Source organism: Pantherophis guttatus, chromosome 6, assembly GCF_059756535.1.
Source record: "Pantherophis guttatus breed Tessera chromosome 6, ASM5975653v1, whole genome shotgun sequence".
Classification (NCBI taxonomy): Eukaryota; Metazoa; Chordata; class Lepidosauria; order Squamata; family Colubridae; genus Pantherophis; species Pantherophis guttatus.
In genome coordinates, this window is record NC_142068.1 from 2940617 (window position 1) to 2955368 (window position 14752).

General features: G+C 47.8%; 1 protein-coding gene across 6 annotated transcripts in view; it reads left to right on the plus strand.

Annotated features, from left to right (window-relative positions):
- Positions 1-14752, plus strand: part of TNK2 (tyrosine kinase non receptor 2) — a 111581-nt gene that overhangs the window by 9946 nt on the left and 86883 nt on the right. For 2 of the 6 annotated variants that reach the window (XM_087871997.1, XM_087871993.1), the window contains exon 2: positions 449-696. The exons of 2 other annotated variants lie outside the window; for them this stretch is intronic. In XM_087871997.1, coding sequence (XP_087728123.1) covers positions 673-696 — 24 coding nt within the window. In that variant the 5' untranslated portion in view covers positions 449-672. Of the gene's footprint in view, positions 1-448; positions 697-5620; positions 6180-14752 lie in introns of those variants that run through there. 2 more of the 6 variants (XM_087871998.1, XM_087871995.1) reach the window with 2 other exon arrangements.

A 14752-nucleotide genomic window follows, 5' to 3' on the forward strand; every position in this document is an offset into this window, starting at 1 on the left:
GTCAATGGGGAGGCCTGATTCACTTAACCACGTGACTCACTTACCAACGGCGGCGATTCATTTAACGGCGGCGGCAAGAAAGTTTGCAAAACGGGGCAAAACCCACTTCACGGACGTCTCCTTTAACCGCGAAAACGTTGGGCTCGATTGCGGTTCGAAATCCAGGACCCCCTGTAAAACTGAGGACTAGAAACTTGACAGGCGCCAAAACTGAGGACTAGAAACTTGACAGGCTTGTTTTTTTCTCATTTGACAAAAAACACCGGAGAAAACAAACAGAAATTTCTCCTTCCTGCATTTTCCCCAGTGGGGTTTTTGTTTTTTTTTTTTGGCACAAATGCACGGACATGCCACGGTCTCCTTCTTGCAGCCGCATCCTGTTGTCCACGGAGCTGAGCTGCGAGCGTGGCGCATGGCGAGCCCCAGATCTTTCTCTTCTTCCTTGCAGGTTTTGAAGGGTCCCTGCGTGGGACCGTGTGATCTGAGACACCTCGATGGCCGTGATTTGAACCCCTCACCGGCCGTGGAGGTCTTCGCCGGTTCCTCGGAGGGGGGGGTCTTATATTTTATAATATATATATATTATATTTTGACACCCCCCCTTCCAATAACTGCAGAGAAGGAAGCCAGGTGGACATGGACCCAGGAGAAGAAGCAGCCTGAGAAGGGAAGATGATTCACGGCGCACGGCTTCAGGTAGGGTGACATTCCCACCTGTGCGTCGGTGTTTTGGTCTCCAGATGTTTGCAGCTGCGGGATTTCACGGATTTATTTTCGGGATCCCATTGGCAGGGAGCGCTCGCAATTCACGGCCGCAATTCAGCCCCCGATTTCCGTGGCTGAGCCAGACCGTTGTTAAGTGAGTTTTGACCTGTTTAATGAACTTGGTTGCCCCACGTCGTTAAGGGAATCACTGCGGTTCAGTCACATGGTCGCTAAGGGAATCTGGCTTCCCCACTTATTTTAATCGGAGGGTCGTAAAAGGAGATCGTGTGTGACACCTCCCCCGCCCCTTCCCGGGATCGTCATAAATACGAAGCCGATTGCCAAATGTCCAAATTTTGATCACCTGACCACGGGGATGCTGGAACGGTCGTAAGGGTGAAAAACGGTCATAAGTCGCTTTTTTCAGTGCTGTTGGAACTTTGAACGGTCACTAAGTGAACTCTTGTAAGTCGAGGACTATCTGAACAAGGGAGCTGCTGGCTGCCCTCTCTTCTCGCCTACAGTCACTAAATTAATGGTTGTAAGTCGAGGACTACCCATAATTGGTAAAAAATGCTTCATATTGATTGATTTCCTCCCTCCCTCTCTCTCTCTCTCTTTCTCCCCCTCCCTCTCTCCCTCTTTCCTCCCTTCCTCCCTTCCTTTTCTTTCCTTCGTTCCTTCTTTCCTTTCCTTCCTTTCTTTTCCTTCCTTCCTTCCTTTCTATTCTTTCCTTCTTTTCTTTCCTTCCTTTTTCTTCTTTCTTTCCTTCCTCCCTCCCTCCTTTCTTTTCCTTTCCTTTCCTTTCCTTTCCTTTCCTTTCCTTTCCTTTCCTTCCTTCTTTCCTTTCCTTTCTTTTCCTTCTTTTCCTTCCTTTCTATTCTTTCCTTCTTTCCTTTCCTTCCTTTCTTTTCCTTCCTTCCTTTCTATTCTTTCTTTCTTTTCTTTCCTTCCTTTTTCTTCTTTCTTTCCTTCCTCCCTCCCTCCTTTCCTTTCCTTTCTTTTCCTTTCCTTTCCTTTCCTTTCCTTTCCTTTCCTTCCTTCCTTCTTTCCTTTCCTTTCTTTTCCTTCTTTTCCTTCCTTTCTATTCTTTCCTTCTTTTCTTTCCTTCCTTCCTTTTTCTTCTTTCCTTCCTCCCTTTCTTTTCTTTCCTTCCTACCTTTTCCTTCTTTCCTTCCTCCCCCCCTTCCTTCCTTCCTTCCTTCCTTTCATAAGTGTGAAAGCTGATCCTAAGTCACCTTTATTAGCGCCATTGTAACTGAGCGGTCACTAAATGAATGGTTGTAAGTCAAAACCTACCATTAATGTAGAATTGCTCGGAAGGAAACCCACAAACGAACGTAAATTCTTAACCTGGTGGAATGTTGTCCCGCCCTGCAGGGTGGGCGTTGAAGAAACAGATTTTGCTCCCAAGATCTCAAATGAGCAATCCGCTGTTGGGATCCATTTCCGCACCCCAAATCTGGGCAGAAGAAGCTCCCAGGGTTGATCCCAGCTGGGTTTGGGACTGGATCTCTTCTTGGGAGAGTTCCGCGATGCCGCTGTTAATTTATTTATGAGATTTGCCTACTTCAGCCTGGAACCAAATCGGCTCCAAGGCAGTTTACATATAAAATGTGATGCACAATCAATACGGTAATTGATTAAAATAGCCCAAATTGGTTTTGCAGTTCGGTGAAACATTAAAAGCAACAAAATAAGATTTATTGAGGCCGGGAGCCCCTGGGTGAATTTCAGAGCAGGGATGTCCGGCTTGCTTCCGATTGCCCAACATCGTCAGAGTTGGAAAGGGGCCCTGGAGGTCTTCTAGTCCAACCCCCTTCTCCGGCAAAGAGAAGCCAGGGACTTCTCAGACTGTTGTGTACAGGGAGTCCTCGACATACGACCACCGTTGGGAGTGGCAGGCTTTCTGTTGGTAAGCAAGGCCGTTGTTAAATGAATCATGCCCAATTTACCACCTTTGTGGCCACAGTTGTTGAGAGAATGGCTGCCGTTGTTAAGTGAGTCACTCAGTTATTAAGCGAATCTGATTTCCCCCATTGAGTTTGCTCATTGGAAATTGCCTGGGAAGCTTGTAAATAGCGATCCTGTAATCCCGGGACAATGCAATAGAAGTAGTCCTCGCACTTAACGACTGTTACACGTGATCGTGACATGTGATCGTGACACGGGATCAAAACGCCGGCACTTGGGAACTGGAATGTAGTTACAACGGTGACACCAAACCAGGGTCATAGGATCACGCATTAAGACCTAGCTAACTGGCTTCTGACATTCGAAGTCAATGGGGCAGTATTGAGTTCGAGTCCTGCCTTAGGTACGAAAGCCAAGTGGATGACTTTGGGCTGTGAGTTCTAGTCCCGCCTTAGGCATGACAGCTGGCTGGGTGACTGAGCCAATCACCAGGAGACGGTGAGTTCTAGTCCCGCCTTAGGCATGACAGCTGGCTGGGTGACTTTGGGCCAATCACCAGGAGACGGTGAGTTCTAGTCCCGCCTTAGGTATGACGGCTGGCTGGGTGACAGAGCCAATCACCAGGAGATGGTGAGTTCTAGTCCCGCCTTAGGCATGACAGCTGGCTGGGTGACTTTGGGCCAATCACCAGGAGACGGTGAGTTCTAGTCCCGCCTTAGGCAGGAAAGCTGGCTGGGTGACTTTGGGCCAATCACCAGGAGACGGTGAGTTCTAGTCCCGCCTTAGGCATGACGGCTGGCTGGGTGACAGAGCCAATCACCAGGAGACGGTGAGTTCTAGTCCCGCCTTAGGTATGACAGCTGGCTGGGTGACTTTGGGCCAATCACCAGGAGACGGTGAGTTCTAGTCCCGCCTTAGGCATGACGGCTGGCTGGGTGACAGAGCCAATCACCAGGAGACGGTGAGTTCTAGTCCCGCCTTAGGCATGACAGCTGGCTGGGTGACTGAGCCAATCACCAGGAGACGGTGAGTTCTAGTCCCGCCTTAGGTATGACGGCTGGCTGGGTGACAGAGCCAATCACCAGAAGATGGTGAGTTCTAGTCCCGCCTTAGGTATGACGGCTGGCTGGGTGACAGAGCCAATCACCAGGAGACGGTGAGTTCTAGTCCCGCCTTAGGCATGACAGCTGGCTGGGTGACTGAGCCAATCACCAGGAGACGGTGAGTTCTAGTCCCGCCTTAGGTATGACGGCTGGCTGGGTGACAGAGCCAATCACCAGAAGATGGTGAGTTCTAGTCCCGCCTTAGGCATGACAGCTGGCTGGGTGACTTTGGGCCAATCACCAGGAGACGGTGAGTTCTAGTCCCACCTTAGGCAGGAAAGCTGGCTAGGTGACTTAGAGCCAATCACCAGGAGACGGTGAGTTCTAGTCCCGCCTTAGGCATGACAGCTGGCTGGGTGACTGAGCCAATCACCAGGAGACCGTAAGTTCTAGTTCTGCCTTAGGCATGACGGCTGGCTGGGTGACTGAGCCAATCACCAGGAGACGGTGAGTTCTAGTCCCACCTTAGGCAGGAAAGCTGGCTAGGTGACTTAGAGCCAATCACCAGGAGACCGTAAGTTCTAGTTCTGCCTTAGGCATGACGGCTGGCTGGGTGATTGAGCCAATCACCAGGAGACGGTGAGTTCTAGTCCCGCCTTAGGTATGACGGCTGGCTGGGTGACTGAGCCAATCACCAGGAGACGGTGAGTTCTAGTCCCGCCTTAGGTATGACGGCTGGCTGGGTGACTGAGCCAATCACCAGGAGACGGTGAGTTCTAGTCCCGCCTTAGGTATGACGGCTGGCTGGGTGACTGAGCCAATCACCAGGAGACGGTGAGTTCTAGTCCCGCCTTAGGTATGACGGCTGGCTGGGTGACTGAGCCAATCACCAGGAGACGGTGAGTTCTAGTCCCGCCTTAGGTATGACGGCTGGCTGGGTGACAGAGCCAATCACCAGGAGACGGTGAGTTCTAGTCCCGCCTTAGGCATGACGGCTGGCTGGGTGACTGAGCCAATCACCAGGAGACGGTGAGTTCTAGTCCCGCCTTAGGCATGAAAGACAGCTGGGTGACTTTGGGCCAGTCCCTCCCCTCTTCCTCCCTCTTTCTCTCAGCCCAGCCTACCTCACAGGATTGTTGTTGAAGGGGAAATAGGAGGAAGTCGTATGTTCACTTCTGAGTTGTTTGCAAAAATAATAAAAGGCGGGATGTAAACAAACTTAGCTAGCTACATACAGGTAGTCCTCGATTTACAACATTTCATTTAGTGACCGTTCAAAGTTACAACAGCACTGAAAAAAATGACTTATGACCATTGTTCACCCTTATGACCATTGCAGCATCCCCAGAGTCACGTGATCAAAATTCAGCCGCTTGGCATCTGACTCGTGCTTATGACGGTCGTAGTGTCCTGGGGTCATATGAACCTCGTTTGCGACCTCCTGACAAGCAAAGTCTATGGGGAAGCCGGCTTACGAACTTCACAATTGCATTAATTCCCTTAACCCCTTAACGGTCGTAAAACGGAGCAAAGCTCCCTTCGCCAATGTTTCCCTTAGCGTTGACCTCCGTTGGGGTCGTAACTTGAGGACTACCTGTCTCGCTTTCCGAACCAGAGAAGCCGACATCGCAAAGCCTCACCTGGCCAGGGTTTTCAGGTTGTTAAAATCCACCCGGCAGCTGAATTGTTCCATCGATTCAGTTGTGTAGCCCAGCTGGCTGTGGCTTAGAGGTGGAGCTCTTGCCTCACCAATCAGGAGGTCGTGAGTTCGATCCTAGGGAGCGGCAGATGTAGGGTTGGACTAGATGACCTGCAAGGGCCCTGGTTAATCCGTGAGGCCGTAATTGTGCGATTTCGTGCTGCAGGCGAACTCTTTACCTGCCGATGGGTTGCATCCCTTGTTATGGGGAGGCGACAGGTGACACCCAAAGGGGGAGGGGCCTTCAGCAGGCCCCACCCTCCAAGCTGGCAGCTCTGCTGAGTGCCCTCCCTCCCTCCCTCCTCCCTTTGCCCAGGGAAATCCAGCCTCCACCCGTCTGCTGACGTCGTTGTTTTTCGAGGTTTTGTCGATCCGTTGCAAATCCGAGTCTCGGGCATTTTGCAAGGATAGATTTTTGCTCCGTGCCAGGCCAGATGTTGGTGCCCGTCTCTGGACTGTGCCAGGATTTGGGTGTTTGTGCGAAGAGTGTCTTTTTGCAACCCGGGGAAAGCCGCCTGCACCCCCCACCCCACCCCACCCCACCGACTGGCAACGTCCTCGCTAGGCTGCAAGGCCGAACTACCGCCCACCCGCGTTGCTAAGCAACGCGTGGTCACCTTCCTCCCCGCATGCCAGGATGGGTGAAGTCATGGTCATGTGACCGGCTGGCCAATTGGGAGCGAGGCAGCCTGGCTGGCTGGGCGAGCGAGACAAGAGGGAGGGAGAGAGAGAGAGAGAGAAGAACTTCTGGCCAGATGTGCAGGACGGGGAACCGGCCACCTGCGCCGTAATCGAGCCCTCTGGAAGGGATGCAAATGGTGAGTATATCAAAGAGGCTAGGCGCTCGGCCGGGAAAAGGCTGCCTTTTCCCCTTTTCGCCAGGTGCGGGAGTTGCAAACCAGTTGCACCGGCTGTGTGCGCCAACCTTGTTTTTCCCAACCCTCCGGGACGGGCCAGGATGTCGGAAGCTTCCTTTCCAAGCCAGACGGAAAGGAAAAGTCCTGTTCAAAAGAACTGGCTGGTTTTGGCAGTGCACCATGGGTCCCTGCCCGCTAGGGATCTGTGGAGCGCCTAGGGAGTTCCAGAGCTGGAAGATCAGGGAGTCAGTCCGGTGGGGGTCCAGGGGCAGGGTTTGGATTGAAATCGGGGAGCCAGGAACACAAATACACACAGACACACAAATACAGAGGCACAACAGAGATGCACGAATGCGTATAGATCGGGTGTGAGTTTTGGGGTTTTTTTGCACGTTTCCTGGGACTACAAGGTGTCCCGCACGCTCTCTGCGTTGGATAATTGTGGTCTGTGCTGGATCTCGGTTTTAATGCAAGGAATTGCAGGCTGCAGCGCGAATGCGGCGTGTGCCATCCAGGGTGTTAAATAGATTGGGAGGGGGGGGGCGAGTTGTGCAACCCCCCTCACCTGGGGACAGTGTACAGGTAGTCCTCGACTTACGACCAAAATGGAACCCGAAATTTATGTTGCTAAGCGAGAACATTTGTTAAAAGTTGAGCTTTGCTCCATGTTAACGACCTTTCTTGCCACGGTTGTTAAGTGAATCACTGCAGTGGTTAAGTTAGGAACACGGTTGTTAAGTAAATCCGTTGATTTTGCTTGTCGGAAGGTTACAAAAGTGATCCCGGGATACTGTGACTGTCATAAATAGTGACAGTTGCCAAGCATCACATGATCATTGGGGACGCTGCAACGGTCACAAGCGTGAGAAAACGGTCGTAAGTCACTTTTTTCAGTGCCGTTGTGACTTTGGACGGTCACTAAACAAACCGTTGTAAGTCGAGGATTACCTATAGTGTGAAAGGAGCAATGCGCATCTTGGGTGTGATCTTTTGGGCTCAGCTCCCTCGATTCTACGCGCAATGTGGTGATGTGGATATTGGCCTACCTTACAAGGATGTTGTGATCGTAAACGAGACCTGGCTTAAGTAGTGTTTGAATCTTTAAAATGAAGCTGCCTTTGAGAATCACCCAAATTTCACTTGATCCAGGATGTAACTGTCTGAATGCTGGCTAGTTCAAACCACCTTGAGCATGGACAGGTAAATCCTTGATTTACGACTACAATTGCAAGCAGAATTTTCATTGCTAAGCTAGGCAGTTGTTAAATGAGTTGCACACAATTTTGTGGCCTTTTTTTTTTTGTTATGGTTGTTAAGTGAATTGCAGTCGTTAAGTGAATCATGCATCGGTAAGCGAATCTGGCACCCATATTGAGTTTGCTTGCCGGGGGGAAAGCCGGCTGAGAAGGTCACAAATGGAGATCCTGGGAAGCTGTAACCGTCATAAATACAAGCCGGTTGCCAAGCACCCAAATTTTGATTGTGTGATTAGCAGGGTGGATAAAAATCAATGATTTTTTTAAAAAAAAAAATCAAAAAAATCAGATTTTTTAAATTTAAATCGGATTTTTTCGATTTTTATCGGATTTATTTTAATAAAAAACTTTTGGGGTAAAAATCTATCGTAAGATAGTTTTCTATTTAAGATACAGAAATAATTTAGTTTATTCAGCATGAAATGGAGCTGAGTTATGTAGCAGGAGGCTGTATAGTCTGCAACACTGGGACTATCGGCGAGTCAACAGTGGGTCAAAGGAGTAGCAGAGATGACAGTTGCTCTTTAAAAATTATGATTTAAATCGAGTTGATTTAAATCAAGCCTTTTTACTAGTGATTTAAATCATGATTTACATTGGGATTTAAATCAACTCGATTTAAATCAAATCCACCCTGGTGATTAGAGTTGCTGCCATGGTCGTAAGGGTGAGGACTGGTGCTGAGTCCCTTCTTTCAGTGCCGTTGCCACTTCCAGCGGCCGCTAAACGAATGGTTATAAGTTGAGGACTGCCTGTGGGTCTCAGGTGGGCAACCGGTGTGCTTCTGAATGTGATTTGTGACACTGGTTTTTGAAGGGGCCGTGTTGTTCTCTTGAACCAGTTTTTGAGGTAACCTGACACAGTTTCCTGGGAAAACCTGTTAGTGGTTCCCCACAAAATTATGGGGTGTGGGGAGCTATGGGTGGTGGTTCTCTGCTGGGGCACCAGTAACCTCCCCTTAGATCAGGGGTCTCCAAATGTGGCCATTTTAAGATTTGTGGACTTCAACTCCCAGAGCTCCTCAGCCAGCAGAGCTTAGTCTTTTCTGTTGTCGTGTGCCAAAAGCGGGGGAAATGCGGGGGAGGGGTTGCATGCGCGCATGTTGACACCCATAATTCAGTGTGCCCCACGCATGCGCACACAACCCTTCGTCCTTCCCCCTCCTTTGGCACGCGATGGCACGGTGGGCCCGGTAGACCCATTTTCCGCCCTCCCCAGGCTCCAGAGGCTTCTTTGGAGCCTGAGGAGGGCCAAAACGGCTTCCCCACCTTCCTGGAGGCTGGAAACGGCCCGTTTCCTGATTTTTGGTGGGGCTGGAAGGCCCGAAAATCAGCTGGCTGGCGCACCCATGCGCACTGCAGCTGAGTTAGGGCAACGCTCGCGTGCTCATAGATATGGTTGCGGCACGCGTGCCATAGGTTCGCCATCACGGGCTTAGTCTCTTGTAATCCCTTCCTCTGCGGTTTCTCCACTTTGTAAGAAAAAAATAAAAGAGGCATGGCTGGCTGAGGAATTCTGGGAGTTGAAGTCCACAAGTCTTAAAGTGTGGCCACCTTTGGAGGCCCCACCCCTAGATATAGGGAGTCCTCGACTTACGACCACAATGGAGACCAAAATTCCTGTTGCCAAACAAGACATTAGTTAAGTGAATTTTGCCCCGTTGTACGACTTTCCTTGCTGCCGTTGTTAAGTGAGTCGCTGCAGTTGTTAAATTAGTTACCCGGTTGTTAAATGAATCTGGCTTCTCCCTTGACTTTGCTTGTCAGAAGGTCGCAAAATGGGGATCAGGTGACCCCGGGGACACTGCAACCGTCATAAATATGAATCAGTTGTCAAACATTTGTAAATCACGTGACTGTGGGAATGCTGCAACGGTCGTAAGTGTGAAAAATGGTCTTGTCCCTTTTTCCAGTGCCATTATAACTTTGAACGGTCACTAAATGAACCGTAAGTCGAGGACTACCTGTATTTGGACATAGCCTGTTTTTCGGAGCTTTCTATTTATTAAAAACTGAACTGTTTGCAAAAAAAAAAAGCTTGAGAAACAAGACTGTTGCCAATGGATGTATTTTAGCTTTTTTTTTTCTTCAAGTTGCAGAATTTTTAAAAAATTTAACTTTTTTTTCTATTAGTCTTTTTTAAAGATCTATAAACTGCCCAGAATGACCTTTTCAGGGAGATGGGCAGCATATTGGATGGATGGAAGGGTGGATGGACGGACGGAGGGACGGATGGATAAATGGATGGATGGACAGACGAAGGGATGGATAGACAGATGGATGGGTGCATAAATAGATGGATGGACCGATAGATAAATGGATGGATGCTAATCACAGGACACTACGAAAAAGAAATAAAATATCTAATTATCCATATACTAACAGCAGCACAGATAGTTTTTGCCCAGAATTGGAAGCATGAGGATATACCAATAGAAGATAAAATAATCAGTAAAATTATGGAATGTGCAGAAATGGACAAACTTAAAAAGGAAATACAGGAAAAGAAAGAAATGGACTATTATTTAGTATGGCAGAAATGGTATAACTGGTTGGAGAAGAAGAAAGGAAAACAAGAATAGGGATACAAATGAAAGGACAAAAATTATAGATAAAAATTAAGTACAGATTAAGAAATTAAATGAGTAGATTAAGAAAATCCAAAGAGACGGAGTACTAGGAATGGAGACACAAAAGATATGTTAGAAAAAATATAAATAGATATATTCTATTTTATATATAAGCATATAGATATATAAGTATAAATATATAGACTATCGATGCGACAAGTTTAAAAAGGAATCGTAAAGACTTGATTTATGTTTTGTATGTTTGTATGTTTTACTGTTGTTTGTATGTCTGTTTGTACTTTTTAACCAATATTTTTTTAAAATAATAATAATAATAATAATAAAAGATAAATGGATGCATGGATGGAAGTAGTGAGGGACGGATGGAAGAATAATGGGAGGGACAGATGGAGGGAAGGACGGATGGAGGGAGGGAGGGAGGGATGGCGGGATGGGACAGATGGATGGATGAATGGAAGGATGGATGGATGGATGGACAGAGGGAGGGACGGTTAGATGGACGGACAGATGGATGGATTTCTGTGTAACAGGTAATCCTCGATTTACGACCCCAATTGAACTCCGAATTTTCTCTACTTAAGGCAGTTGTTAAACAAATTGCACCCCGTTTTACAACCTTTGTTTTTGCCACAGTTGTTAAATGAATAACTGCCATTGTTAAGTGAATCATGTGGTCGTTAAGTGAATCCACCTTCCCCCATTCACTCTGCTTGTCAGACGCCTGTTGGGAAGGCCACTACATGCTGCAACCGTCATAAATGTAAGTCAGTTTGATCCTGAGGATACTGCTATGGTCGTAAATATGAAAAACCAGTCATAAATCACTTTTTTCAGTGCCTTTGTAATTTCAAGCGGTCACTAAACAAATGGTTGTAAGCCGAGGACTACCTGTATAAGAATTAGGCAGATTTTTAAAATTAAATTAAATTTATTTATTTTATTTTACTTTATTTTTTTACTTTATATTTTATTTTATTTTATTTTATTAGTTTAGTTTAGTTTAGTTTAGTTTAGTTTAGTTTAGTTTAGTTTAGTTTTATATCCTGGGCATTTTAATGTATTTTTATGGATGTTTTATAAACCACTAAGAATTGCTTGGAATGTAGAGTAGTGGATGAATAAATAAATAGATGACTAAATAAAAAAAGAGGAGAAATCTTGCGATGCTTGATGCTATCAGCCAGTGAAATAAGACTTAGGGCCTTAAGAAGTCTGGATTACTCTCTGCCCCCCAATGATTTAGCAGCCTTTTGTTGGACTAGATGACCTCTGGGCTCCCTCCCCATTCCAGGATTCCGTAAAGAGTTGCAAGACTTGACTTGCTTGCCTGATGGCTCACCGCTGAAGCTCGCATGCCTTGTCAGGTCCTTCGTGGCCGATGCATCATCCACATCCCATCACCTGCGCGATGACAGCACACCTGTGGTTTGTGCAATGCGCGTGTGAAGGAGGAAGCCCTTCAGACACTGGTTTCTCTGTGTGTGAAGAAGATGCTTAGTGTTTAATCCTGGCATTTCAGCGGCTGAGAGGTGGGATCCTTCCGTTTCTGAGCTCCCCTTCCTTCCAGGTAGGAAATTCACACCTGTATTAGCCGTACCTGGCCTAGTTCTGAAGGTCACCAAGGTGATGAGGGGACTGGAGGCTAAAACATACGATGAACGGTTGCAGGAATTGGGTATGTCTAGTTTGATGAAAAGAAGGACAAAGGGAGACAGGAGAGCATCTTCCAATATTTGTGGGGCTGCCACAGAGAGGAGGAAGGGAGGTCAAGCTATTTTCCAAAGCACCTTTCAAGATGAGACCAGACTGCCGTCTGTCAGAAATGGTGTAGGGTCTCCTGGTTGGGCTGGGGGGTTGGACTAAATGACCTCCAAGGTCCCTTTGAACTCTGTTATTCTATATTCAGTGGAACAGAAGTTGCCTTCGGTAGTTGTGGGAGCTTCATCCCTGGAAGCTTTCAAGAAGAGGCCGGACTGCCGAGGGTCAGAAATGGTGTAGGGACTCCTGCTTAGTCAGGGGGTTGGACTAGATGACCTCTACAAGGTCCCTTCCAACTCTGTTAATCTGTATCTGTACCACAACGGTTAGCAGAGCTTGAAGAGGTCAGGTTTTCATTGCTCCGGTAATGTCATTGGAAGGTTTGGATAGGCCAGTGCTTGGTTGTGGGGACAGGAGTCTTCGAAAGAGAGCAGGTGATCCTGTATAGGTAATCCTCGACTTATGACCACGACTGAGCCCGGAATTGCTCAGTTGCTAAGGGTTACCTGTAAAATATTGCAAAGGTAGCTTGGATAAACCTAGAATGAAAAAGAAAAATGCTTTACCCGGTGCGGAAATGCAGAAATGGTTCTGTCTTGGAAGTGGCTGTTATGCGAGACGGGCATAAAAAACCATCCTACCTACTATACAGGTAGTCCTCGACTTACGACTACAACGGAGCCCGAAATTTACGTGAAACCTAAGTTGAGACATTTGTTAAGTGAGTTTCGCCCCATTTTAATGCCTTTTCTCGCCTCGCTTGTTAAGTGAATCACTGCCGTTGATTAGTTAGTAACTCGGTCGTTAAATGAATCTGGCTTTCCCGTGGACTTTGCTTGTCCGAAGGTCGCAAAAGGGGACATAGTAGCCGTCATAAGTACGAGCCGGTTGCCAAGCTTCCGAATTTTGATGGAGTGACCATGCTGCAAAGGTTGTAAATGTGAAAAAATGGTTATCGGTCACATTATTTTTTTTGTGTCGTCGTCACTTCGAACGGTCTCTAAATGAATGGTTGTAAGTAGAGGACTACCTGCATTTACAACCATTCGTTTAGTGACCGTTCAAAGTTACAACGGCACGGAAAAAAGTGACCGTTTTTCTCACTTAACGGCCATTGCAGCATCCGCCCCCCCCCCACGATCACATGATCAAAATCAGATGCTTGGCCACCGACTCGCATTTATGACGGTTGCAGTGATCCTCTTTGGTGACCTGACAAAGTCAATGGGGGAAGCCAGATTCACTTAACGACCGGATGACTAACTTTTATCAATTGCAGCGTCCTGGGCCAAAAAGGTTAGGCTAGGGTAAGAAAGTTCGTAAAGTGGGAGAAAACTCACTTAAGAACTGTCTCACTTCGCAACGGAAATGTTGGGCTTCGTTGTCGTCGTAAGTCGAGGACTACCTGCATTCGGGGCTTTTAAGGTGAGGTGGGTCTCCTGTGGAGGCGGTTTTGGGGTGACAGGTGTTAATTTCTTCGTCGGGAGTGGAATTTGGTCAGGTGTGAAGTTTAGGTAAAGGTGCAACAATCAAATTAAAGTTTCTTTGGTGAAAATTTGGCGAGCCGAGATTGTGTTTTCCTTAAAAAAGAGGATTCTTGGAATGGCACATCCTGACATGTTAAACTGACAGGTAGTCCTCGATTTACGACCACAACGGACCCCCAAAATTTACAACCATTCGTTTAGCGATCGTTGGAAGTGACGACGACACTGGAAAAAAAATGTGACTTGGGACAGCTTTTCCCGTTTTATGACCGTTGCAGCATCTCCACGGTCAAAATTTGGATGCTCTGCAAATTGCGCCGTATTTATGACGATTGCGTTGTTCTGAGCTCATCTGATCACCTTTTGCGAAGTTGTGGGAGCTTCATCCCTGGAAGCTTTCAAGAAAAGACCAGACTGCCAACTGTCAGAAACGATGTAGGGCCGTTATGGCTAACCTTTTTGCCGTCGCGTGCCAAAAGCGGGGGGAATGCAGGGGGGTCGCATGCGTGGATGCCCACACCCATAATTCAATGCCCCCCACCCCCCACATGTGCATGCGTGCGTGACCCCTGCGCTCTCCCCGCTTTTGGTACGCAACAGCAAAAAGGTTACTGGTGGGCCCAGTAGGCTTGTTTTGAGCCCTCCCCAGGCGCCAGAGGCTTTCTTGGAGCCTGGGGAGGACGAAAACAGCCAATTTCCTGACTTCCGGTGGGCCTGGAAGGCCCGAAAATCAGCTGGCCGGTGTGCACATGTGCGCCGGAGCTGAGCTAGGGCAACAATCGCATGCCCAGAGATATGGTTCCGTGTGCCACCTGTGGCACGCATGCCATAGGTTCGCCATCACGGGTGTAGGGTCTCCTCCTTGGGCAGGGGAGGGGGGTTGGACTAGATGACCTACAAGGTCCCTTCCAACTCTATTAATTTGTATTTGTTCTGACAAGCAGTGGGGAAGCCAGATTCATTTAACAATAGTGTGATTCACTTAACAACTGTGGCAAGAATGGGTAAAACTCACTGAACAACTGTCTTGCTTAGCAGCGGGAATTTTGCCCTCGATTGCGGTTGTAAATCGAAGACGACCTTGCTCATTAGATCTCCTCGGAAACGGGTTGATTTAGTGGGTTCTCTGAATGCAGCTGCCCATTGGGCTGGTGAAAGGCGCCAGACGAGGCACTGGGTGGGACTAGATGGCCTCTGAAGTCCCCTCCAACTCTAGGATTCTGTGAAAAATGGGGTTGGGCAGTTGGTTGCTCGGCGTCTTGTGGCAACTCAGCCTCTGTCTTAACACGTTGGATGCATAAGACCAACCTGTGACACTCTTTGCCGTTTGAGAATACTAGTTGGTTTTGCCCTATGTGTGATTGTGTGTGTGTGTGTGTGTCAGAGTGAGTGTTTGTGAGAAACCAGTTTGTCCGTCAAAGAGAACAGAATATTAAAAGTCTG